The sequence below is a fragment of the Bacillus rossius genome, chromosome 18, assembly GCF_032445375.1.
Source record: "Bacillus rossius redtenbacheri isolate Brsri chromosome 18, Brsri_v3, whole genome shotgun sequence".
Lineage (NCBI taxonomy): Eukaryota > Metazoa > Arthropoda > Insecta > Phasmatodea > Bacillidae > Bacillus > Bacillus rossius.
This window is the reverse complement of record NC_086345.1, coordinates 28,753,867-28,780,662: the sequence shown is the minus strand read 5'-3', so window position 1 is coordinate 28,780,662 and position 26,796 is coordinate 28,753,867. Positions and strand designations below refer to the sequence as shown.

The 26,796-nt window shown below is 41.5% G+C and overlaps 1 protein-coding gene across 1 annotated transcript in view; it reads right to left on the bottom strand.

Moving 5' to 3' along the window:
* Positions 1 to 324: 324 nt before the first annotated feature.
* The window catches only part of LOC134541395 (cytokine-inducible SH2-containing protein-like), a 38,417-nt gene continuing 11,945 nt past the window's right edge, over positions 325 to 26,796 (bottom strand). Inside the window, exons 2-5 of the mRNA XM_063384818.1 lie at positions 7,732 to 7,910; positions 6,735 to 7,135; positions 5,250 to 5,260; positions 325 to 3,452 (exon numbers count right to left, since the gene is read on the bottom strand). Coding sequence (XP_063240888.1) covers positions 3,225 to 3,452; positions 5,250 to 5,260; positions 6,735 to 7,135; positions 7,732 to 7,910 — 819 coding nt within the window. The 3' untranslated portion in view covers positions 325 to 3,224. The remainder of the gene's footprint in view (positions 3,453 to 5,249; positions 5,261 to 6,734; positions 7,136 to 7,731; positions 7,911 to 26,796) is intronic.

Here is a 26,796-nt window from a genome sequence, read left to right as displayed (position 1 = left end):
TCAATATGATTTAAGACATATTTTGGAACAACTAAAACCTTCCCTAAAGGAATCATCGTGTACACGTCTGTTTAATATGTTCACAAGTTTGGAGCATCATGAGTTCAACGCACTTATGCCCATGCGTACAACAAATGAACGTTGACAAACTTTAAGTCTTATCTGCCCTAAAAACCACTCCTCTGAGGGCGATACTAAAATTTATGGAAGAATATAGAAAGCCGTTCAGGTGTGTGTAAAACAATGTTTTGTTTTATAACTAATTTATATTTTTTTCAATACAATATGCTATTTACAATCAGTCAAATGGAAGCACAAAATAAATTCCAAATATAATTTTTAAAAATGTATACTACAAATCAAAGATAAAAAATTAAAATTAAAGTTTACAGTTGCTACTAAACAAACTTAAAAGTATTCCATAAATAATTTTGGAAAGGCCTACAATTCTGTTGGTTATTACTTGATACCCCTAGAATAAGTGGGGGGAAAAATAAATAGTTAATTTTTTCAGAAAAAAGTCATCTTAACAATACCAAGGATGAATTTCATTGTTCGAATCTCCTCCTAGAATCACGTATTTAAGGACCATTATAACTTAAACAATGCTCTTGTGGATCAACTCTGAAATTCTACATTCAACAACATAAGAAACACACACACTTGAAATTAATACTTTTTGTTTATTTAAAACCATAATATGTACTTAAAAAAAAGAATAATTTATAATTCTGCAGAACAACTGTGAGGCTTATAACAATGAATTAGATATAAATAAATATTATATAAAACTATTTAAATAAATTAGAGCTATAGACATTCTGATGATGGAGCTACGATTATTTAATGGATTTACTGGGTAGCAAAGAAGACTTGAAGCACCTGACATTTGCTTCACGTTGATGACTGTACTTCAGTGTTCTTGACGACGCTGGGCCGATTGTAAACAAGGAGAGGTTATCCAATCACGTACGACCAGCCAAAATAATGTGATGTTTTCACCAATGAGCATTCAAAAAAAAAGCTTGATCACTTATAAGCAAGTTGCGTCTAGCATCAATCAGCGAAATAATTGTAGCTCCATCTGTTGAGAATGAAGACGGTAATATCAGTTTCACAACAGTTCGTGAATACAAATTATTTTCTTTCAGTCTCCTCTTAACATGGTTACAGACAGGAAAAATCCACATTATTATTTTGCGACAAATTAACACTTCAAATCTCTGTATAACTGAAATTATTCAACAAAACCTGTCAGAATCATGTGCAACTTAAATAAAATAAAATTGCTCGTAAGTGCGTCAGTTACATAAACCATAGCACAATGTCAAGTTTACGTAAGTAAAGGCTTTTTATGTTGAAAAATAAGGTGAATTTCGCGTGTCTCCAACCACGGATACAATTTTTAAAATTTGAAAGTCAGTGACTGTACATTTGACGCTTTGCAGGCGAGTGTTGGAGCAAAGAACGTAGGCATTCCATCACCTGCTTTTCACGCACCAGGGGGACTACTTTCTGTGTATCCGTTAGTGACCAGTAGGATCTGGGCAAGTTTGCCGGTTGAGGTTTTTAAAATCCTCAGCCCGCCTGTCCCAACCGCTCGTAGGAGAACGACGCACGCCCAGTTAGCGAGACGACTGCCGTTCCGAGTTGCAAGATCCCTTGTGCCGTAGCTGCCGAAGTCTGAGTGGCACAAACAATACATACAGTGCTGAACAGGAAGAAATACACTGCAAACGTGCATTCAGAGTACTTTCCTGGCTGTCGGGTTCGTGAGCTGTTTGACTTGGTCCATGTCTGCTACCACTGATGCCTTCGCGAACCGGCTCCAAGAGCTTCAGAAACCCGCTAGTCCGACCGCAACAACTACATCTCGTACTCTGGGCTGAGACCATGTCCGCACAGTTGGTGGTTTGCGGGGAGTTTCGGCACGCCTTGTCGGAGCCATCTTCAAAGCCGACAAGGCAACTGAAGCGCCGGTCAAACAATCGGTCGTGCGGATGTGGCTTCGACCCAGCAGTCAAGACGTGGCTGAGCCATCCAGGGGAAAACAAGTTTGTGTTATTCAATGACACCTTTTGAAACAACACAATTTAAAAAAATATATCATGTATTTTACCATGATCATAACTGTAAACGTGATCCATGCTTATGCATAACTTTGAAGGTTTTCTATGAATCATATAAACATTTAAATTGTAATTATTCATCATTAGTTTGAACCCAAGCATTAAAAATAACCTTATTAATTACCTGAACTGGGGCCTCTGTGTTGCATTTCGTGTTTCGTACCCTGCTTTGTCGCGACATATTGACTACCGCGTGTCTCATCCTAGTTTGCTATGTGCATGCACAATTTCTGCCATTAGCGCCGTTCTCGTTTCTTTTCCGTGTGCCTTGTCGCCGGGTGTTGTGAACGTTGACCTGCCTCGAGGTTGGTAGTATTGGGAGTGTCGAGTTCAGTCGTGTGAACCAGATGTCGCGAGACAAATACAGAAGGACTTACACTAAATCACACCGTGTAAATGCCATAGAGAGAACAAAAGATTTAAACAAAACTATAAAATGTAATGAAAAATATTTAAAATGTATCTGAAATACTGTATTTTTTTAAATACTCTTTTCATTCTTGTTTGTTTGTCAATGACATCACGTGATAATATTACATTTTTACCACTAAAGAGATCTTGCTTTTCAACAAATTTCATTATAACAATTTATATAAAAAAATATTGGCTCTGTTCGAGCATAGTATATAATTTAATGGAATGACTTGTTATTAACAGCGACTGACTGATAGAAATAGTTTCTCCTGCGAAATAACAATTAACTGTTTAGCATTTACAATGACCACACTAAAACTGTAATAATACTGATAAATAAGACACTATTTCATGGCATTATAAAAACGCAACACACGGTAAAACTTAAAAAAAACTGCAAACAGTCAACGACGGTATACAAAATAAAGAGTTCTAACGAGAACAAGCTGACCGAGAGTGATTCACACAATACAAGGCTGTCATCTGCTATTCGTAAAGCTCAGTTGAAAAATGATTTGCTCGGCTGATCACGTCGTGATGAACCCGCGAGTTTTTTTTTTCCCCCGACATTCCACACCCGTAAAATGCCTACAATTCGCTCATGTGGTCCCATATGCGGCCGGGGTCTTCACGGAAGACGTAGCCCGGGAGGGACGGGGGACGACGGAGGGGGCAGGCGCCTCAGAAGCAGTAGGGGTAGTCGTCCAGGTACCGCAGCAGGGGGCGCGGCAGCGGCAGGGGAGGGGGCAGCGCCGGCCGGAAGGGGCGACGCAGGCAGCGGTTCACGGCGAGCCTCGCGAGGTGTCCCAGGGAGGGCGGAGCCTCCCGGTGCCTCAGCGGGCCGGCCAGGCGGATGTGCGAGTACACGTGTCCCTGGTCGTCCACCCACACGTGCTCCAAGCCCTGCTCCTGCGGGCAATACAAGGACTCGTGTTTGTGACACAAGTGAAACACGAGAGGGATAATCATCTCCAGCCAGGGGCGTAGCCAGGGGGGGGGGGGGGGGGGGGTTGTTAGGGGTTCAACCCCCCCCCCCCCCCCCTTAGCACCAAATCTTTAATTAATTTCTTATTCATCACTCAAACAAATTTCATATTAAAATTAATAAAATTGTTAACATTACAATATTAAAATTTAAGTACCAAAAACTGCTAAAATAGCACTATTTTACACCTTAAAATCCCAATTTGCCCGCGCTTTAATACGGGGGGGGGGGGGGGGGGTTCCCATGCTTCTTAACACCCCCATACACAAATCCTGGCTACGCCACTGTCTCCAGCACACGTACTTCAATATTTCAAAATGTCTTGAAAATATACCTCTGCTTACTAGTCTCTCTCCATGACTTTAATGGAATCTAAGAATGAATAAATGGATTATGATAGCTAAAATATTATACATAACCCAGGCCCCCCCCCCCCCCCCCCCGCATGGCCGGTGCTACCGTTGCTATGGCAACGGGGCCCATGGGTCTAGGGGGCCTGCGAAGGAAAGAAAAAAAAACTTAAAACAAAAAAATTAAGTAGACAATTTTAAATAAATCATAGAATTAAACAGTAAGACCTAAATTTAGTTACCGATGAAATATTACACCAGAGTAATATTATTCGGAATATGCTGTGCGTGCAGAACGTGTCTGAATCTACAACTGTGAGTAACAAAAACACCACCAATTGACGTGACACCATGTTGACAGTGCAGAACACTTACACTCATTTGTTTGCCATTATTCAAAATAAATTTACGTTGACAATCGAAATACTGACTTAAAACTAGTTTTGGTGTGTTTTAAAAATAATTGTGAAAAGGTTAAAAAAAAAATAGGTATAACTGAAACAATGTACATAAAGGAAAAAACTTTTGTTAAAAAAAAAAGGGGGGGGGGGGGGTGCATCATGACTTCTAGCAACGGGGCCCACAGAATGATGTGGGGGGCCTGACATAACCTTACTGGAAATGTCTATACAAATTGTCAAAATTCTAATGAACCTCAGAGTTACGAATGTATGCAAAAGTATACAAAAAAAGCCATGCACTGCACTAATGCTGCCATCTGTAATCGGCTGTACAGATGTTTTGATTCAAAACTTTTTTTTTAAACCCCACAATTTTGAGTAATATTCTATACATACATTAGCTCCGATACCTACTCACTTACGTTACCCGCTGACTCTATACCGGCTTCAAAAATAGAAAGACTATAAACATTACTGTTATTGTAGCCATAACTCTTGTGATCTGTGCATATCGCATTACGTGTGGTATCCTATGAATTATTTTAACAATATAATTGCAATTTTCCTGCTATCAAGAACCCATAAGCATTAAAAGAAATGTAAAGGAGTCTTTTAGTTCTCGCCAGATATGTGCAACATCTAACCTCGGTAACGAGCAAAAATATGTGTTCTCATTTTGCCAATACACTTATTGTAGGAAACTCAAACCATAAATCTAACGTAGAATTTTTTAAAATAACGCAGAGATTTGTTAAATTAACGCAAATTGAACAACTGAATTGTGAGAGAGGAATTTATTTACTCAGGTTCATGATCTATTTGTGCGCTTGAATTGCTTCCTGTACGGCTCACAATGTTTTAGATACATTTCCGAGGCGAAAAATTGTAATGTTATTGGTACGTTACAGAAACATAAATACAGATGTAACTACTTGTTTTCTGCAGTTAGGCCAAGTCCACGATATCAGACCTTGTAAATGGCTGCAACAAAGAGGCCCTTAACCCAGGAGCCAAGAGGAATAGTGAATCTGCCTGAATTTCCTAGCATCCGTATACTTTTAACAGGAATACCACATGTGAAATGTAACCTGCCATAAAACAGGAGAGACTGCACTGAAGTGAAAACCAACACTGATGATAAACTCTGAGCGAACTGAAAATGCAGGTAGTACAGTAATGCTAACTGGTGGCCAAAGTTGACAACTGAGGATGAGCATCTTCAACGGGGCTGGATTACAAAATGTTTTTTGAGCAATTCTTGCACTGGGGAATACTGATTTAAAAATTATTTTGGACAAATTCCATTTCTGGTTCATACTATATGTCATAGAGAAAAAACTAGAAGAGGTAACAAAGAAAAATTAATACACAAACACGAAGAAAAACAAGCCGACGAAATATGCCGGTGTCAAAAGGTAAATTTGTCTGAGCTGCCAGTATGTTTGTTTTATTTCATCGTAGGGTTCCCCCGTTTGTCGTGTTGCCCAATGTTGCTGTCTGTCTGTATCTACTGTCACCGTTGCAACTGTCTCGTCATTGTCAGTCCACTGTGGTTACTCTTGTGTGTGTTGTGATATATTGTTCTGACTAATTCTCAAAGTAACTATCTGTGTAGTTTACACATTTAACATTCGGCATCTACTGACTTTGGCTTGTTTCCTGTGTGTTAGTACATTCTCCAGATATTCTCTACGACATGTAAAAACAGCAATGGCGAAGGCCCAAAATATTGGAGTTAGGAATTATCATACCGTCGCCATCTTGTTCCGCCCAAAACATTGCGGAAATGGGGCCGAACCACGTCCGATGATGGTAAGTATGTCGTTGAATACAATCAACTTCTAAACAATGAAGACATTTTAAAACTGCTTCCACGATGCAAAAAGTACACTTGAACCAATGTTTTGGGCGTCTGTAAGGCAACAGCTACACCATGAGAGTAGTGTAGTAGTGTGGGTAGAGTAGCGGAGGTACCCATTGGGGAGAAACTCTAATTACCGAGACTGAGACCTAGTTTTTTTAAGTAGTTATGGGCCCATCCGCTAGATAGTAGTTTTCATAATATATTGCTGACATAACTACATTAATTGATTAGGAGACGTAATGTATAAGCTATTATCACGCAAACAAACCAGTGAAAATTCACTCTATTTAGGTAGCCACTAATTTTGTGGTGTGTAATACAATGAGTTTTTGCACCTCCTACTCCTTTGTTTATTACAAAACACCATTAAGTATTTTCGCATCGATTAAATTAGTATTGCACCGCCAAGGAGATAACTTAATACAACCAAAAAAATGTATTAACTAAAAAACTTTCTATGAGAACCTCTATTCCGATTTTTTATTTTATTTGCTGGTAGTTATGGGCCCGCCCAACAGATGGCGACACATGGTTTCAGTTTCCACTGTGAGAGTGCACTTGTTTATTCCCCTCCTTGTTCTGCGGAGGTACCTTGCCGACGGGCGGGGGAGAGCGGCGCGCGGTGCTGGCTGCTGGCCGCCACGTAGTAGTCCACCAGCGCCACCACGCACTCGAACAGCGGCATGTAGTGCGCGATGCTGGGCTGCGCGTCCAGGCGGAAGTGGCCGTTGACGTAGTGCAGCCGCACGCTGGTCGGCCCCCGCTCGGTCTGCACGCTCAGCGAGAACAGGAAGCGCGGGTCGGAGGAGTCTCGCGCCAGGAACGCGCCCGGCGCGCAGCGGCGCAGGGCCACCTCGGACTCGCGCCACGACATGCCCTCGTAGTACCAGCCCGAGTCACGCAGGCGGCGCTGGGTGGCCGACACCCGCTCCAGGTCCAGCTCCGCGGACTGCGTGGCCGCCGTCCAGGGGAACAGCGAGGGCGCCGGGTGCCTGCAACCACCCGGCACTCACAGCTCTCGTCGAGGACCCAGTAGCGTGTATGCCTCCTTCCCCTCCAGACGTCCGCCGAGCACCTCCACAGCTTCGGTCAGTTCCGTTCAGTTGTATCTTTGAATATATATACTGTATAGAACAGGGGCGCAACAACTAAATTTCCAAAGGGGTCTCATTGGCGTAGCTGTGTTCATAATGTTGGGGGGGGGGGGAGGACAAATAATGATCTTTATGTCATGTAAACCCATTCCCCTCTTACTAAGACGGGGGGGTCCGGGGGTCCTCCACCGGAAATTTTTTGATTTTAAAAGTGCAAAATAGCGCTTTTTAAGCAGTTTTTTTTATCCAACCATTGGATACATCGATGTTATAATTATTATTGTTTCCTTAAGATAAAATTTGATGAGTGAAGAAACTACAAATAAAGTTGGGCAGAATAATATTATAAAATAAAAATATCACGGTCTAGAAAGTTGGGGGGAACAGTCCCCTCCAACCAAAAAGTTCAGGGGGACACGTCCCCCCTGGTCCCTACGCCCATGTTCCCGGTGACGAACAGCGGTGCACGTCCAGGGAATGTACAAGAAGCTCACCTGTGCAGTGGCGGCAGGGCGACGGGCTGCGAGGGGGAAGGCTGCGGGGGGCAGGGGCAGTGGTCGCGCCGGTGCTTGTCCTCGGGCAGCACCAGGTGGCCCCCGGCCAGCGCCAGCCCTCGCACCTCCACCAGCAGCGGCGTCTGCTGCATGGCCGTCAGCACGCCGCCATGACGGGCCTGCCGCGACCACAGAAAAGAGAGGGAGTGATAGAAAGGCCACTCTCTGAATAACAGCTAGAACGCTATTTGCAGCGCTGTTGTGGCCGTGCACAGTACTAACAGTATAAACATTGGTGGAAGAATGACCTAACCTAGCTATTTATGCTAAAAACCACCTATGTCACAAGCTAGCATTTTCGTACACGTGGCGGCATTGTATTTTACTTAATACGTAATTTTATACTCAATTTAAGTTAACTGACTGGACCAGATGGAACATAACCTATACTTCTTGAAGCTGGCATTCACTAAGCAATATGGCGCCCATGTAGCTGATATATTGTTTACATGAACAGCTGTTTCGAACAACAAACACACACACGTTTTTAAACTTCTAAAACCATTACCAGAGACAAGTGACTGGACCAAATGGAACTTAACCTATATTTCTTGAAGCTGGCATTCACTAAGCAATATGGCGCCTATGTAGCTGAGATATTGTTTACATGAACAGCTGTTTCAAACAACAAACACACACATGTTATACTTCTAAAACCATTACCAGAGATAAGTGACTGGACAAGGTGGAACATAACCTATACTTCTGGAAGCTGGCATTCACTAAGCAATATGGCGCCCATGCAGCTGAGATAATGTTTACATGAACAGCTGTTTCAAACACAAACACACACATGTTGTTATACTTCTAAAACTATTACCAGAGATAAGTGACTGGACCAGGTGGAACATAACCTATACTTCTTGAAGCTGGCATTCACTAAGCAATATGGCGCCTATGTAGCTGAGATATTGTTTACATGAACAGCTGTTTCGAACAACAAACACACTCATGTTGTTATACTTCTAAAACCATTACCAGAGATAAGTGACTGGACCAGGTGGAACATAACCTATACTTCTTGAAGCTGGCATTCACTAAGCAATATGGCGCCTATGTAGCTGAGATATTGTTTACATGAACAGCTGTTTCGAACAACAAACACACACATGTTGTTATACTTCTATAAACCATTACCAGAGATAAGTGACTGGACCAGATGGAACATAACCTATACTTCTTGAAGCTGGCATTCACTAAGCAATATGGCGCCTATGTAGCTGAGATATTGTTTACATGAACAGCTGTTTCGAACAACAAACACACACATGTAGTTATACTTCTAAAACCATTACCAGAGATAAGTGACTGGACCAGATGGAACATAACCTATACTTCTTGAAGCTGGCATTCACTAAGCAATATGGCGCCTATGTAGCTGAGACATTGTTTACATGAACAGCTGTTTCAAACAACAAACACACACATGTTGTTATACTTCTAAAACCATTACCAGAGATAAGTGACTGGACAAGGTGGAACATAACCTATACTTCTGGAAGCTGGCATTCACTAAGCAATATGGCGCCCATGTAGCTGAGATATTGTTTACACGAACAGCTGTTTCAAACAACAAACACACACATGTTGTTATACATCTAAAACCATTACCAGAGATAAGTGACTGGACCAGATGGAACATAACCTATACTTCTTGAAGCTGGCATTCACTAAGAAATATGGCGCCCATGCAGCTGAGATATTGTTTACATGAACAGCTGTTTCAAACAACAAACACACACATGTTGTTATACTTCTAAAACCATTACCAGAGATAAGTGACTGGACCAGATGGAACATAACCTATACTTCTTGAAGCTGGCATTCACTAAGCAATATGGCGCCTATGTAGCTGAGACATTGTTTACGTGAACAGCTGTTTCAAACAACAAAAACACACATTTGTTGTTATACTTCTAAAACCATTACCAGAGATAAGTGACTGGACAAGGTGGAACATAACCTATACTTCTGGAAGCTGGCATTCACTAAGCAATATGGCGCCCATGTAGCTGAGATATTGTTTACACGAACAGCTGTTTCAAACAACAAACACACACATGTTGTTATACTTCTAAAACCATTACCAGAGATAAGTGACTGGACAAGGTGGAACATAACCTATACTTCTGGAAGCTGGCATTCACTAAGCAATATGGCGCCTATGTAGCTGAGATATTGTTTACATGAACAGCTGTTTCAAACAACAAACACACACATGTTGTTTACTTCTAAAACCATTACCAGAGATAAGTGACTGGACCAGATGGAACATAACCTATACTTCTTGAAGCTGGCATTCACTAAGAAATATGGCGCCCATGCAGCTGAGATATTGTTTACATGAACAGCTGTTTCGAACAACAAACACACACATGTTGTTATACTTCTAAAACCATTACCAGAGATAAGTGACTGGACCAGATGGAACATAACCTATACTTCTTGAAGCTGGCATTCACTAAGCAATATTGCGCCTATGTAGCTGAGATATTGTTTACATGAACACCTGTTTCAAACAACAAACACACACATGTTGTTATACTTCTAAAACCATTACCAGAGATAAGTGACTGGACCAGATGGAACATAACCTATACTTCTTGAAGCTGGCATTCACTAAGCAATATGGCGCCTATTTACATGAACAGCTGTTTCAAACAAAATAATGATTTTGGACGGTTAATTAGGTTAGTATAGCTACATTTTAAAAAAAAATTGGGAGATTGTGTGAATGGTTCGTTAGGTCAGGATAGCTACATATTAAAATTATAAATTCCTAAACAACCTTTGAGTTGATCTAAACACACGCCAGCCCTCACCATGGAAAGCCTACGATTCGCGCCGAGTATTCGACGTGCCCGAACATTACCTACTGTATTCCTGCCTTCGGGTGACTTCAGAATTTTTTTGTTTAGCTATGCAGCTAACCTATCCTAACCAATCATCCTAATTTTAAAGAATATTAAATGGACCTAACCCATCATAACCCACTGTCCAAACAACCTAACGCAACTGACCGTTTTAATTCTCTATATCACAGATTTGTAATACATAAACCTAACATAATCATTTGTTAAAATGGTGAACTATTAGATCACAGTGTCAGAAAAACCTTTTCAAAAAGTAGTTGTTTTATTATTATTATTATTATTATTATTATCCTTTTTATAAAAATTACTCACTTTAATAATTACAAATTTATTATTTCAGAAGAACAAACATAAATGGTGTTTTATTTCTTTTTTCATTCATACATAACTTTCCAGTATATGTAACACTCACATTGACTAGATTTTCTCATTGGTAGCATTGGAAGTTAGCATTGACATTTCCGGCATTTAAAACAGACGTTTTTTCACCTAACATGGTTTTCAGTTTCCAGTGTAAGAGTAGCACTTCTATATCTCCCTTCTTGTTCTGTGGGAAGGGTTTAGCCAGCAGAGCTGTTGGTTTACCGGAAAAAGTATTTTTAGGAGAATTTTCTGGTAAAGCTGGAATCTCTATGATCCATTTCATCCGTCCTTCAATCACGTGACCAACAGCCAATCAGATGGCCCGGAAAATTCCATACGCCCGTCCGTCAAAACCTCACCAAGCTTCAACTCTCGACGAACGGACAGGGGAAGCCTTCGTTTCACAGACGAGAGAGCCACACCCGAAGTTCCCAGAAGTTCATGCTCGCTTTTTTTTCCCCGTTCTATCTCATTGTATAAATTGGTGTGGCATTAAATTTTGCGGTCGATTAGGATAGGTTAGCTACATTATAAATACTTTAAAACATTGTGGTTGGTTGGTTGGTTATACTAGGTAAGTATAGCTACATTAAAAATACTGTAAAATATTTTTATGGTTGCTTAGCAAATAACTTTTTAATATGTAGCTAGGAAGCCGTTTACATGATTTCACAGTATCTTTAATGTAGCTATCCTAACCAAATCAACCGTCCACAATGTTTTAAAGTTATATATAATGTAGCTAACCTAACCTTATACAATGAACAAAAAAAAACCGAAGATGCACGATCGGGTGTTTGGCTCTCTCGTCTGTGAAAAGAAGGCTTCCCGATTGGGCAGATAGAATAACCTCCAAAATGTTAGCAAGACACCTATTGCAGGCAACTTTTACTGTCTTATCATGTTTTTACACTTGTTTATTCGTTTACCTGCTTCCAGTAAATGTTTTTTTTTAAAACTTATTTCTGAACATATTAAAAAAAAACTGAAATATTCTAATAAATATAAAAGAAAAAAATTAGTTTAATGATTTATTAAGTCCTTAACTTTCATTATCGTCAATTTAATACACCTGTAAAAGATAAATTTTCACCACTAATTTACTTGTAAGTCTTCTAGTCTGTTAGCATCATCCAAATGTAAAAAAAAAAGTATTTAAGGGACGAGCGGTTCATTGATAAGTCCAGCTTTATCCACCAGAAAATTTTCTGCAATCTCGTAACATTTTCCAACGAGATATACGTTCACAGAAACACACAAAAAAAATTGTATCAACTGTTTTGTACAAACAGAACTAATAAAAACACACATACATTTTGTTTTTCCTTTGTAGTTCCCGCCCCCTTTCTTCCTTCAGGGGTAAAAACACAAAATACGTTGACTAACAGTCGAAATACGAAACACATATAAATGAACATGGCAAACTGCAGAGGAAATGGAGGACAAATGTAACAAGGCAAGGTCAAACCCATTCAAAAAAAAATCCGCACGATTTCTTACTGTATTTTATTGAAGTATTTTTTTTTTCAAAGTACTGCAAAACCTTTATATACGTGTGTACATTCGACAGAAGTCTACAAAAAATTAAATAAAAGTTAAAAAGCTAAATCTGCAGTCTCTACTTGAGTCGTTTGTTCGATCATTTATCGGGCGTGCCACCAACATACTCATGTTGACGTCTGTACGACTCCATCTCGGAACGACTCGTACACGGAAAAAGTTTACAAAATGAATTTTTGTCAAACGTGACTGCAAAACTTGCTGGTTTTCGCACAAACAGGGGTCCGGGATCGAAAAAAAAAAAAAAAAATCAAGAAATGTTCAACGATATTTCTGCAGTCTTGTGTAAAATAAAACTTGAGTACCAAATTATGATTTCGTTAACCGTTTCAGTGTCGGGAGCCTGTCAGCAACCCCCCCCCCCCCCCCCCCCACCACAACCTACCATCGACTCACTTCAGACACGCAGCTGTCCGCGGGAGCGATTACACTGCGCGCGCGGAGGCTCATTTACACTGAGCGCGCAATGTCTCGTGGTGTAAGCGCGCAGAAACGTGACAGTAGCCATGCGAAAGCGTGATTTCCTAACTGGAGTTGAAAGATAATGCGAAGCTGTAAGTGGTAACAAAAAAAAAAGGTTCTGAAACAGTTTCCAGAAGAAGAAAGAAAAAATAAAAGAAATTACGTGCCACGGCAAACAAAGCCAGTTCCGCGCTTAGGCAATAGTGAACTGGAAGCACGTTTCTTCCTTGCCAAATATAAACACAGCACGACAGCCGTCTGCGGAGGCAAGTTACGAGGCGAAATGCTGGGCGCATCTCTCTTCGTCTGTCGCAAGCAGGGGCGCAACAACAGTGGGGGGGGGGGGGGGCACGGGTATTTTGCCCCCCCCCCCCCCCCCTTCTGAAACCTGGAAGTGGTGGCAAACGGGGGGCAAAGAAAGTGCTGTGTAATCAATTTTCAGATAATAAAACTGCTTAAATAGCACCATTTTCCACCTTGAAATACAAATTTTCCCGGGGGAGGACCACCGGACCCCCCGCTTCAATTGGGGGGGGGGGGGGGTCGATGATTCTTTATAAAAAGGTATATTGCCCCCCCTTTGGAAATTTAGTTGTTGCGCCCCTGGTCGCAAGTACAGATTTTGGAAAGTTAGTTTGTGAAACAACCATTTAAGTAAAAGGTAGAATGTTCCAACACCATAGTTAACATTTTTCATTTAAGCTGTTGTACATTATTTTATTTTTGACCCTTGACAACTAGATCCGGATTCGAGGGGTGTGTTCGAGGTACGTACTGTTCAGGATTCCGATTCCAGAAAAACTGGGATCCGACCAATCACAAGTTTCATTTCTTCATAATTTTGGTGTACCTGTGGTACTACATATCTCGATACTAAAAAGAAAATTTATTTTTACTTTAATGGCTTATTTCTAGCGAGATTTTAAGATAAAGACACACAATGAACACAAAACTGGAAAATTAAGATGATTGCTATTAAATAGTTGAAACTTCATCTTAAAACTATAACAATTTAAATATTTTATTTTGGGTCAGTCTAGTGATCGAGATGGGAAAATCTCAGGAACGTCACCTTTTCAGACTTGAGTGTCCGGGCTGATCGGGGCCAGATCTGGCGCTCCAAGCAGTTCCTCTGCACCATGCGCGTCGCAACCGGGGGGGGGGGACATGTCCCCCCCCCCCCCCCCAATAATAAAAGTCTTCAATTTCGTCCCCTCCAATAATATATTTAGTTTCGTAGTTATATTAAAAATATGATTTCTGTGATATAACCCATATGTTGCGCATGGTGCATTTAGTCCAATCGTGGTAATGTGAGCACTTTTTTTATTCGATCTTCGTTGTAAAATCAAAATCAGGTCCGATACCGAGGAGAGATACTATAATAATAGTGAATGTAATCACTTTATTACTTATGCTTGTGTACATGTGCGAAATATTCTTAACGCTGCTGCGGCCTTTAAGTGTAACATTCAGGTTTCTCCTGATGTTCAAATTAATGATTTTGTGTGGATATAGCACCAGCAGATATGTTAACTGTGTTTTTACAAATTTGTTCTCTGAAAATATTTTTTTATAAAAAATAAATTATATATTACAACCAACATTAATTAGAATATTTAGGAAAGAAAAATACCTAAAAACCACCTTTTTGCACCTTCAAACCCCAAATTTTCCCGGGGGAGGACCCCCGGACCACCCGCCTTTTTTTTTTTTTTTCTTCAGGGGATGGATATTCCTCAACAACTAAATCAATTGCAGTCTGACGCCAGGTTTCCGCGCATCCCATAATATACGCCGAAACTCTCGTACGAGGAACAGCACCGGGTGCCACAAACCACGCACGCACTATCGTACAAAATTCCGGTACGCAGGTCCCAGTTTCGGTGGCAGGGAGCAGGCAGCAGTTACCTACCACTACACTACACTACAGTACTACTACAATAGGTAACAGATCTCCCTGATGATGGCGACTGCAGTATCGACCCGAAACGTCGGTGAATTATTCGCCAAGGACGCGGCTACAACCCAGAAGCCAAGCTACTTCAGACAATGACCCGTGAAAGCCTGCGAACATTATTAATGCTTAGAGACCTGAAAAATTCGCGGGTTCATTACGTGCTATGCTAAAATTCAAATAATTATACCTTAGTGCTGCTTCTGTCATTGGTCCACTGTTAATCTGGAGGACTGAGGGCCAATTAGAGACCCTCACTCGTAGAAGTGTCGAATCACAGGCCATCCAGTCGAGACGACTCACAAGTCAGCAGCCAATGAACAGTTGGCATTTGCCCGAGTGTGTAGAGGATATTGGAGTCTATCCTAAAGGTCATTGAACCCGCGAATTTTTCCTGTCTCTATTAATGCTCCATCTGTTTTCTTTCTTAATATCTGATTGAACCCCGCGGTTTAACAGTTAAATGTAACCACACAACCGGCCAACAGCGAGGCTGACTCGCTTACCAAGGGTTCCGAACCACCGCAGCTTGCAGCGCTTATCTCTATTCTGACACGCACTTGGACGATGTTTATTATTTGTTGTTGTTTGGACTATCATCACATTAATTTTTTGACGTGACAACGTCTAATCAATCGATGAACGCCGGCTGCACGCAGGAAAAAAGTGTCCCGTAACGCACATAGTCCCGTTACTCTGTGTCCCGTTACGCTCATTGTACGCTTGCGCCGCATCTATCTCTCTTCCACTCGATTGGAACAACCATCGAGTTGACTTTTTCGAGGAACATTAAACTTGAAACACTGCCATTCGTTTCCTTCTTTTCCTATCATCGTCCTATCCGTAACAGAATAACACAGATTGGAAGAAAATAAATAGCAAACATGTATAAAAGTTATAGTTGAAATAATCTCTCCGTTAAAGTAATAAACATATTTGAATTAATGAGTGCAAATAAAAGTAAATTTGTCAATTAAATTGTAGGTTTCATTTCACTCCTTCTTTGTATCCATACAAAATAGCGATAATTCAATAAAAATGATTCAATTTTATTCATAAAAGTATGCAATCATTTCATCGTTTTGTAATGACGTTGTCACGTTAAACTATCGTCCGTAAACCGACTTTACAGACAACCAATTTTTTAATGTATTGCCGTTTTTACGACAGAACTAGAACCAAAAAAAAAAAAATGTGAAAGCAGTCATAAGGATTGCCGACAGAAGTAAAAACGTTATTCACAATTTTTACGAAATAAATATTATCACACAACAAATTTGTTTATCACGTTAGTAAAATAACTCCTAAATTACTATAAAATACGCATTGCATAGTAATTGTAGGTATTAAAAAAAATAAAAAATGATGCTCTTAAATTTTATGTTATATTGCTACAAAGACTCCGTTTTCTTCGTTATTCAAACTATAAATCCATGTGAGAATATAATATATTACATACTCACTTTTCACTGCACAGTAATCGTATATAGGTACTTAAGATTTAAAAGCGCAATAAGTTACACTAATAGGACAAGATATAGTGTTATCGTTAACACGTCACGTGACCATGTCGCTGACGACTTACATGAATTTACTCGCTATCCAAACCTTCCCATAGAAGTTTTCACTTCAAAAAAAAAGTTTGAAGAAAAAAAAATTATGCACGTTATTTAAAACCGTTTTATAGGAAGACATTTCTCACACACTGTCAAGCGCCTCAGCGAAGTCCGAAATGAGAGCTGGTCTGATCGTGGTTTGGTTGTGGCGTGGGGGGGGGGGGGGGGGGGGGGGGGGGGCGAGCAGTCTGTGATTGGGCATAGCTGAGCGCCAATCAGCGCACGGCCGCTTGACTGCGGAGCAGCGACTGTGCCCCCGGAACTTTGAATATATATACTGTATAGAAGTCGCCAGCCCAGGTTAAAATTTCTAATACGGTTTTGAGGTAGTTGGTTAATTCACCGCCGCAATCGCCACCATCACTATTACATCGACTTGTGGTGGTCCCTAGCGGACAAGTGTCGATCTCTTCAAACACCCCTTCCCCCTCCCGTTGAACGACCTTGAGCTGCAGTGAATGATAGGGTGGGGGGGGTGCGGGAAATGACAGCGGGCGACAGTGCTGCGCTCTAACGTGTAAATAACAACTAAGACGATACAGGGCGTTACGGCAGCGCACTGCAGCGGTGAAGTTCCCAGGCTGCTCATCATACGCTTCTGAAACACGTAGAGTAAATCCTATCCACTCGCGACTTCTATACAGTATATATATTCAAAGCCCCGGAACAAGGTCCCTCGGGAGGCCAGGAATACTGCCCCCTGCCCCTGTAGAGGGGGGGAGGGGACAAGTCTGGCCATCCGCCCACGTCGGCCAACACCGGCCCGAAATACACCCCCCCCCCCCCCTCCCCTCAAACCCACGTCCCAAATTATAGTCCTCTGTTTCTGACGCTTGTTTCACCCTCTCGCCACACTCCAGTTTACGAACAACAATGCTTACAAATAATTATCCAAGCGATCTTCGTAGATTTACTGCCGTCTTCGTTGATTTACGGACTCCTGTATCACTTTCTTTGAGCACGAATCCAAAAAATTACTACCTATCGGTAGGGACACCTGTATTTCGCGAATACATTTCGTGTCAAGGTATTTCACAAAATACTGTAGCTTTTCTCCTGTGGTTATTGGCTGAGGTCGGTGAGAGGTGTCGTCCCGCTCTTGACGGGGCCAATGAGAATGTGGTCACCGTACTGCTGCACCCTCACAATTTGCCATGACTCTTAGAAAAAGCTACAGTGTTTTGTGAAATACCTTGACATGAAATGAAATCGCGAAATACAGGTGTCCCTACCTATCGGTATACTAACAAACCTTTCAAAAATTTGTCGAGTACGCTCCTCTTTTTGTCCAGGTGCTAGTTTTTTACTTTGCTTAGAACGAGGCATACGACTCGGAAAACCAAATACGACGTACTTTCCAAGAAGATTCAGGTATTTGAAATGAAGAAATTCGGTACTGAGTAACGGGTGCGCCATCTAGTACCGAGTAACGCACACACACGAATGCATTTCGTTACTCGCATTTTTTCTAGTATGGATAATTTTCGACACCTATTTGTTGCTTTTTTCATTATAATCCACGCATAATGGATTGCGATGTCATTGTGATATAACATAGGTAAGCTCACAATTAAAAATTTCAAAATAGTAAATCCATTGCAAATTTATAGTAGATTCCGTCAACAGTTCACTTGTAGTTCTACACTTTACCTATTAAATCAAAATAAAATTTAGAATGACTTAAACACAAGTCTGGTTCAAAATAAGTTTGGGGGGGGGGGGGGGGGGGGGGGAAATGCACCTTACGCAGTTTGGTATGTAATGTACAAGTATGTTTTCTACAAATTACGAATGTTGCGACGGACGCCGCGACGTCATACTGTACACGTACGCCAATACGACTCGATACGTTGCTCTAACGTAACATAGCATGTTATGAGGGTATCAGAAGTAACGAGTAACGATACGATAGTAACGAGTACTGATTGTTATGGTAACGAATACATACGGGCATAGGCGTGCCTACAGGGGGGGGGGGGGCAGGTGGGCCATGGCCCCCCTAATGTAATCACTCAGATCGGCATTTTCTCAAATGCGTTCGTTAATATTCGTATATTCCTGGCACTGTGACACCCAAACTGTGTTTCAGTGTTGCAGCATGCTAATTAACAATATTTTTAAACATTTTATTGTTCTGCAAATACAGCCGCCTTAGTTTATTTAAAAAACGAGGTCATGGCCAAGCAAAAAAAAAAAAAAAAAAAAAAAAAACAATTTTAAGAGGTTTGTTACAGTTCTGTTGTCTGAATTTCTGTGTTTGCATTTACTAAAAAGAAGTTCATTTCAAGGTAGATCTGGACCAAGCTATTGGAAAATTCGAGGGAGAAAAATGTGTAAGTACCCTTTAAACATTGTCTATGAAAAAAAAAATAACATATTTTCAAGATTGTTAAAATTATACGGATATAAATATTAACTAGTAAACATATCTCGTTGATACTGCACAAAAATATAAACACGGCAATGAGTGAATGTATTTAGGCTATTTAACATTCTAAATTCAGCTTCTGATTTAAAAATTTAGCAGCCCCCCCCCCCCCCTAATGGAAATGGCTGGGCACGCCAATGCATACGGGTACGCTTTTTTTCGTTACTTTTACACCTCTAGTTGGCACGTGTGCTGCTGACAGCTGCGCAGTCGTGTCGCGTGCGCGGACAGCTGGCGCCGCCAGCGGCGGTTCCCAGAACTAGTGGCGCTGCGTGATGCTTCCGGGAAGCGCCGCCATGAGCGCTGACCGCGCAACTTCGCCGTCTCCTATTGGAGGAGGGGGGAAGGGATACAACCACTCTCCCGACAGCAATGTCCAAGTTCCCGCCCATTGCTCAGTAGCTTGTTTCCACTCTGTCCAACTCTTCTTCCGGGACCATCCTTCTGTTTCCATGCAACCAACCTGCTTGTTATTAATGCATAGAGACAGGAAAAATTCGCGGGTTCATTTCATGATATAATGCAAAAATTCAAATAATTATACCGCTGTGCTGCTTCTGATATTGGTTCACTGTTCATATGTAGGACTCTTGGCCAATTAGAGACAATCAATCAAAAAAAAAGTATCCAATCACAAGTTACCCACTTGAGACGCCTCAAAATTAATCGTCCAGTGAACAGGCGCCATTTGCCCAAGTAGGCGGTGGATCATGGAGTCTATTTTGGAGGTCCTTGAACCCTGCATGATTAGAGCGTATAGGCTTCGACCTGAGACGCACTAAGGTCCTCCCCTAAACTGGACCCTCCCCTTTAAAAACTTAGATTAACTTAGGCTAGGAAAAAAAACCCACTCTCTCTTCTGCTTGCCCCCTCGCATTCTTCACGTTTCTTGCTGGCAATGACCAGACACCGTGAAAATTCTGCGGATTCTCTTCACACAGAGAAAAATGTTTGTTTGAATCAAACAAATATTTGTTTATACATGGTGAAACAAATATTTACTTGGTGGAACAAAATATTTTGTTAGTTTAACCAAACTCGGTAAGTAACAAAAATAATTTGTTACACCTAACCAAATATACATTTCAGTTGACAAAATCATTTTGTTGGGTCTGCAGAATCTTTCCTACTACAAAATATTTGTTTGAATTAACAAATTATGTTTATTTCGCTATATATAAACAAATATTTTGTTGAGGCAAACAAACCTTTCTCTCAGTGCACCACAAGCTAAATTTCAAAGTCATGCCTCAGTTCTTCCTCTGCTACTGGGCCAATGAGAATCACTCGACCAAGGTTGTATCGAATCACAGGCTACTACGTTCGGACGTCTCACAAGACGGCAGCCAACGAGTAGGGCCATGTAATTTTCGCGAAAAGATTTTTTACCGACCAGATGTGTGTTAAAACTCTGTAACATTGTCTGTGTCTCGTGGTTGGCAGGGTTTATTCCAGGCGCATGTCTACTGTCGGCGCACCAATCACAGCCGTCCAGTGCTGAAGCAAACTCGTCCTGAATGGCCCGGCCAGACAGGGCGATGGCTTCTCTCGCAGAAAGGCCGCCAGTCACAAGGGAGGAACCGCTGGTGCGGGTATACCTTGTTGCAGTCTAATAGGCGTTCAGTCTTTGGCCTGCTCCTAATTCTAGGTAGAGACACGGAACTTCGCGAAGATGCCTAGTGTTTTCACTTGGTGAGAAACATTTTGTCCATGTTAGTCGGCACTTTTCTCCTAGCTGGGCGTCGCTGGCTCACGTGTCCAGACAACTGCGGTCCAATCACGGACACAGAGCGAGAGTGTGGAGGTTTGCATCCCAGCTTGCGAACGAAAGAACATCGGCGACATTTCCGTACCCCATATCCACGACAACCATAGAGTCACGAGTATGTAGAGGAGTGCGAAGTCCGACACGAAAACCGAACTACTGTAATCCCAGAATCCCTGGCAATCAGACACGCGAGGACGTGGGAGTCGACAGCTGGCGACTATCGACACTTATATCGACCTGTCGTCGGTCGATACCCGCGCTGCCAAGTCGTGCGAGCCTGCCGGCAGAACTGACTTCCTGTAACTCGCTCAGCACCCCACACGTTGTACTCTCTCATTAAAATTTGTTTGTATTTACACCATCTCTAGGGACACCTGTATTTCGCGAATACATTTTGTGTCTAGGTACATCGCAAAACACCGTAGTTTTTTCCTTGTAGTTATTGGCTGTGGTCGGCGAGAGGTGTTTTCCCGCACTTGACGGGGCCAATGGGAATGTGGATACCGTACTGCTGCACGCACACGATTCGCCATTACTCTAAGAAAAAGCTACAGTGTTTTGTGACAAAACTTGACACGAAATGTATTCGCGAAATACAGGTGTCCCTAACCATCTCTCGTTAAGGTTCAACAGTGCGTCTTGTAATATCATTAGGGACTGGAAAAATTCGCGAGTTCAATGACCTTCAGGATAAACTCCACGATCCTCCGCCTACTTGGGCAAACGGCGCCTGTTCACTGGATGCTGAATTTTGAGGCGTCTCAAGTGGGTAACTTGTAATTGGATACTTCTTTGACTGATTGTCTCTAATTGGCCAAGAGTCCTACATATTTACAGCGAACCAATAGCAGAAGCAGCGCAACGGCATAATTATTTGAATTTTAGCATATCACGAAATGAACCCGCGAATTTTTCCGGTCTCTACTGATCATCTAGTCTAGTAGCTGTCTCCGCTCTGTACAAAGTTTGGAAACTTAAATCCGCGTACTCTTAACGATCTCTTAAAGACGCGACGGTGGAAGTGACCCCGGGGTAGAGACTGGAAAAATTCGCACTTTTAGTGACCTCTAGGATAGACTTCGCAATCCCCTACACAAGCAGGCAAATTACACCTGCTGGTTGGCTATTGACTCGTGAGACATGTCAACTGAGATGCTTGTGATTCGATACTTTTGGTTGAAGGTTTTTCATAGGCTCAATGTCCTTCAGATAAACTGTGAGCCAATGACAGAGCAAATTTAAAGGTATAGTTTTTTGGATTCTAGTATATCACGAAATGGTATGCGAATTTTTCCTGTCTTTATCAATAATCAATCGGTATCTTAAAAAAAGCATATATATATATATATGCAATATTTGATGGTAAATTATACATACATAAGGAAGGGGTACGATACAAATAAGGTTTTTTTTTTTTTTTACTCGATCATGGACGGATAGACCTGCTATAAGGAAAGGTAAGTCACCAGCTGAAAAAATTTGGGAACCGCTGACTCAGAGCAATCCCCATACTACGAGTATAACAAGACGCTTAATCAAGTCTGACAATGCACCTTATATAATATAAATATTTTTTTCCCTTTTAGTATTTAGAACCACTGTGATACCTGAATCAACCAAAAGTTTGAAAGTACGTCAGTTTTAACTGGCGCGGGTTAACATGTGGTCACCACGTTCTCGCCAGTGATGTGGTGACCAGTTCGTGGGTGAGATGCGAGGAAGTGCTGAGTCAGGCGAGTAGTCATCGCGCTCCAGCTGTGTAACTGTGTAACTGTACAAGGCGTGACAGCTGGAGGAGACATTCTGTAGGTAGCAGTGAGTCAGCTTTTCCAGTCGCTCTACGCCTTAAGGCCCCCGCCCACCCGGGCAAACACGCGGTGCGCAGAGCTTCAGGAAAAAACAACGCGATTTCAAAACTACTCGAGATATCCGAGTCGGGGTCTGCTCACGGAAAGCATTTAAGAGTTCGCCGAGGGCCGGAAAGTACTTTTGATTTTGGATGAATTTTTGAAATTGTATTTTTAGAGGAGTTAAAATGGCTAAATCGCATGTTTTCAGAGTAATTTTTAGGCGTAAAACAACCATTACAGATTCTTGAAAGCACTTGAGGGACTGGCATTACACCTTTATCTTCACTTCTCCGCCATATAATGTTACGGTCGTCGCTCATACGCACTGGGAGAAGACTGCGCGCCAGTCCAGAGGAGACACCGCGCTAGAAGCACCAGCCAATCCCGCCTCACCGACACACATACGCCCCTGACGAGGCGGACCCCTTAAGGTCCTGTCACGCTGTCCAACACCTTCCAACGTGTTGCGTCGAATAAAGTTGGAGAGTTATGACTAGGGCCATGTAATTTTCGCGAAAAGATTTCCAGACCAGCTGTGTGTAAAAGCGCTGTAGCATTAGCTACGTTTCGTGGTTGGCTGGGTTTATTCCAGGCGCACGTCTAATGTCGGCGGACCAATCACAGCCATCCAGTGCGGAAGCAAACGAGTCCTGGGTGGCTCGGTCAAGCAAGGCAACGACTTCTCTCGCAGACGGCCGCCAATCACAAGGATACAATCGTTAGGGCGGGCATACCTTTGTTGCAGTCTAACGAACGATAAGATTATTTCGCGAAAAATGCATGCCTCTAGTTATGACTAGAGACCGGAAAAATTCGCGAGTTCATTTCGCAATAGGCTAAAATACATATAGTTATACCTCAATGCAGCCTCTGTTATTGGCTCATAACTCACCTAGATGACTCTGGGCCAATGAGAAACACCCAACCAAAGCTGTATCGAATCACATGCTGCTACGTTGGGACGTCTCACAAGACAGCAGCCAATGAGTGGGTGACATGTGACCGAGTGTAAGTAGAACTATGGAGTTCATCCTACAGGTCATTGAACCCGCGAATTTTTCCGGTCCCTAGTTATGACTAGGGGCAGGCCTTTTTCGCGAAAAGATCTGAACGTCTGTTAGACTGCAACAAGGCATACCCGCACCAGCGGTTACTTCCTTGTGATTGGCGGCCGTCTGCGAGAGAAGTCGTTGCCTTGCTTGACCGAGCCACTCAGGACGCTTTTGCTTCCGCACTGAATCACTGTGATTGGTGCTGTAACAATCGACATGTACCTGATAGAAACCCACCCAAACACGAAACACAGACGATGCTACAGTGTTTCAACTTCCAGCTGCTCTCGGAATCTTTACGCGAAAAAATGCATGGCCCTAGTTGTGACGTCACCGAAAACGTGACGTTTGTTTGGCAAGTTGGACGACTTGAGTTCCCATAAAATGTTTTGCGAACAGGACGGGTTCTAAAGTTGGATGTTGTATGCGATCAGCCAACCAAACTGTGCCTAGCGAAACCCGAAATGGCATCCGTTTCCGTCTCAAGGTATTTTTTTTAATGGGCGATTAAAGAGGTCAAAAAAACTAAAAACTCAAAACATGTAATGTTAATATGAATGTCGTATGCGAAAATATTTTATGTGTTAAAATTGAAATGTTTCTATAACTTAAAACAAACTCTGAATTTATCTCATTGTATAAAAAATATTATTTTGATTTTAACCTACTTATTTAAAATACACGAACATAATTACAAATTCAAAAATTATATCCAGCAGTGTGACGCATTATGTAATATCAAAAAACTGAGATGAAAAAATCAAAACTTTGAGATAGCTCAGACCAAAAATAAACTTTGATAGTATGACATGATGTCAAAACATATTTGAATTCATCTGTCCAAACATATTTGACGGAGAAAATTGGAAGCTAATAAGGAAAATGAATACGTGGTTGGACTCTACCTTGTAATGCTGAGACTATTATAGCTGTCTCAGAACTCAAGTTTCTGAGTCATTAAAACGTAATATTAGCCGCATCCCGTTCTGGTAGCACGCAGTGAATGCCAATAAAAGCTACCATACCTAAAGTCATCCGCGATAGCATCACACAACATAAGCCGGTCACAATGGTAGCACGATTATTAAATCACAACTAAACACAAAATAATGCCTACTATTCTCTGTGTTATCCCACTGTGGGTTTGACAGCATTGCAGGTGCTATAATTACGAAATTACTATAACTGTTATGTCTTGTAAACATACAACTCAGAAACACACACTTAGAACAGGCATAACTAGAGGCATGCATATTTCGCGAAAAGATTCCCAGACTAGATGGAACTTAAAACACTGTAACACCGTCTGTGTTTCGTGATTGGGTGAGTTACTCCCAGGTACTAAATATCGATTGTAACAACACCAATCACAGCGATTCATTGCGTAAGTAAACGCGTCCAGAGTGTCTCGGTCAAAACAATGCAAGGACTTCTCTCGCAGACGGCCGCCAATCACGAGGAAGAAACCACAGGTGCGGGTATACCTTGTTGCAGTCTAATAATTGTTCAGATATTTTCGCGAAAAATGTCTGCCCCTGGGCATAACGCAAGACAGTTCTGCCTCGTGTGTTTCTAAGCCGCTACGGACGCCTGGTGGTAGGCAAGTCGATACACACGCGTGTGTTGACAACTGCGTGAACCTTGACCTTCGTAGCACACGTTCACACACGTGACTACTTGATCCGTGCCGAACACCGCCTCGTCAGGGGCGTATCTGTGTCAGGCGAGGCGGGACTGGCTGGTGCTTCTAGCGCGGTGTCTCCTCTGGGGCCCTATTCTTGACGCTGCCGGAATAATTCCGGTAGCGGAATGATCCGCAAGTTTCAACCCGCTAAGACAGCTAAATGTCTATTCTTGAAACTGCCACTGCTGCTACCGGAATCAACATTGTCGGGTTTATGACATGTCTTTATGGAAGTGTGGCAACGTTCAATATTGTGTTGACGTCACTGGTAGAAGGCCAATCACAACGAGGGAAGGACCGTTTATTATTAAAAGTTAAATGTTTTCATTATACTCGTATCTTTTCTCTGGTTGATGGACGTGGAGGTTATGTAATATGTATAATAAATACAAAACTAATAATTAAAAATGAATGGTATGGCTTATATGAAAAAAAAAATCGGGGAAATATATTGTGTTATGAAATGAACAACTTTATTTAATGTTAGAAAAAGTACTACAAACATACAAATATTTGCGAAATTATTTACAAATTCATGTGGTTTTTTTTTATATTAAAATTTACAATTCTTATACCTTAAAAGTACTCGTTTTTTAGTTTATTGTTTCTGCTTACTTGATAGAATTTAAAATTCTTATCACTCAAAAGTAATCGTTTCTTAGTTTATTTCTGCTTACTTTGCCGCAACTTTTTATGTTAGTGTAAAATTTGAGGTGAAAATAAATTTTATGCGGTGTTTCTTGATTCAGCAAACAATTGTGAATGTGCACATTAAGATTTTTATAACTGCAAGTCAATACAAAATTATAAAATTTTATGAACATCATCTGGCAGTTATCTCATGGTGCGGGGGGAAATGGGTAAAAGTTCCGTATTGCGTATCCAAGTTAACCTGTGATCCTGTTGGCATGATCCTGTACACCTGATCCTGTGGTACATGATGCTTATTATTTTAGCAGTGGGCAGGCGCGTAGCGCCGACGCATTTCGCGCGAAATGTGAAGTTATTTATCATATATGTAATTTATTTTTTACATCAGGTTTCGCGCTGTCGCGAGAAACAAGTCGGGACTACACGCCTTCCCACTGATAAAAAAGATAAGCATCATATAACACAGGATCAGGTGTACAGGATTATGCCATTAGAATCAAAGGTATATCTGGATACACCTGGATAAGCAATACAGAACTTTTACCAAAGTTTGTTATTTTTTGGTGTAGGGGCTTCTTGAAAACAATCTTATGAATTTATCAACAAAATCTTTCAACTATATCTTCTTTCATCATTTATTTAATAATACTTGTGTGGGTTTTCATCGGTGTGTGTTGTTTTCAATCATATTATTTTCGAGGTAGGAATGTTGGCTCTGTTTGCAAGATAGGGAAGGGTAAA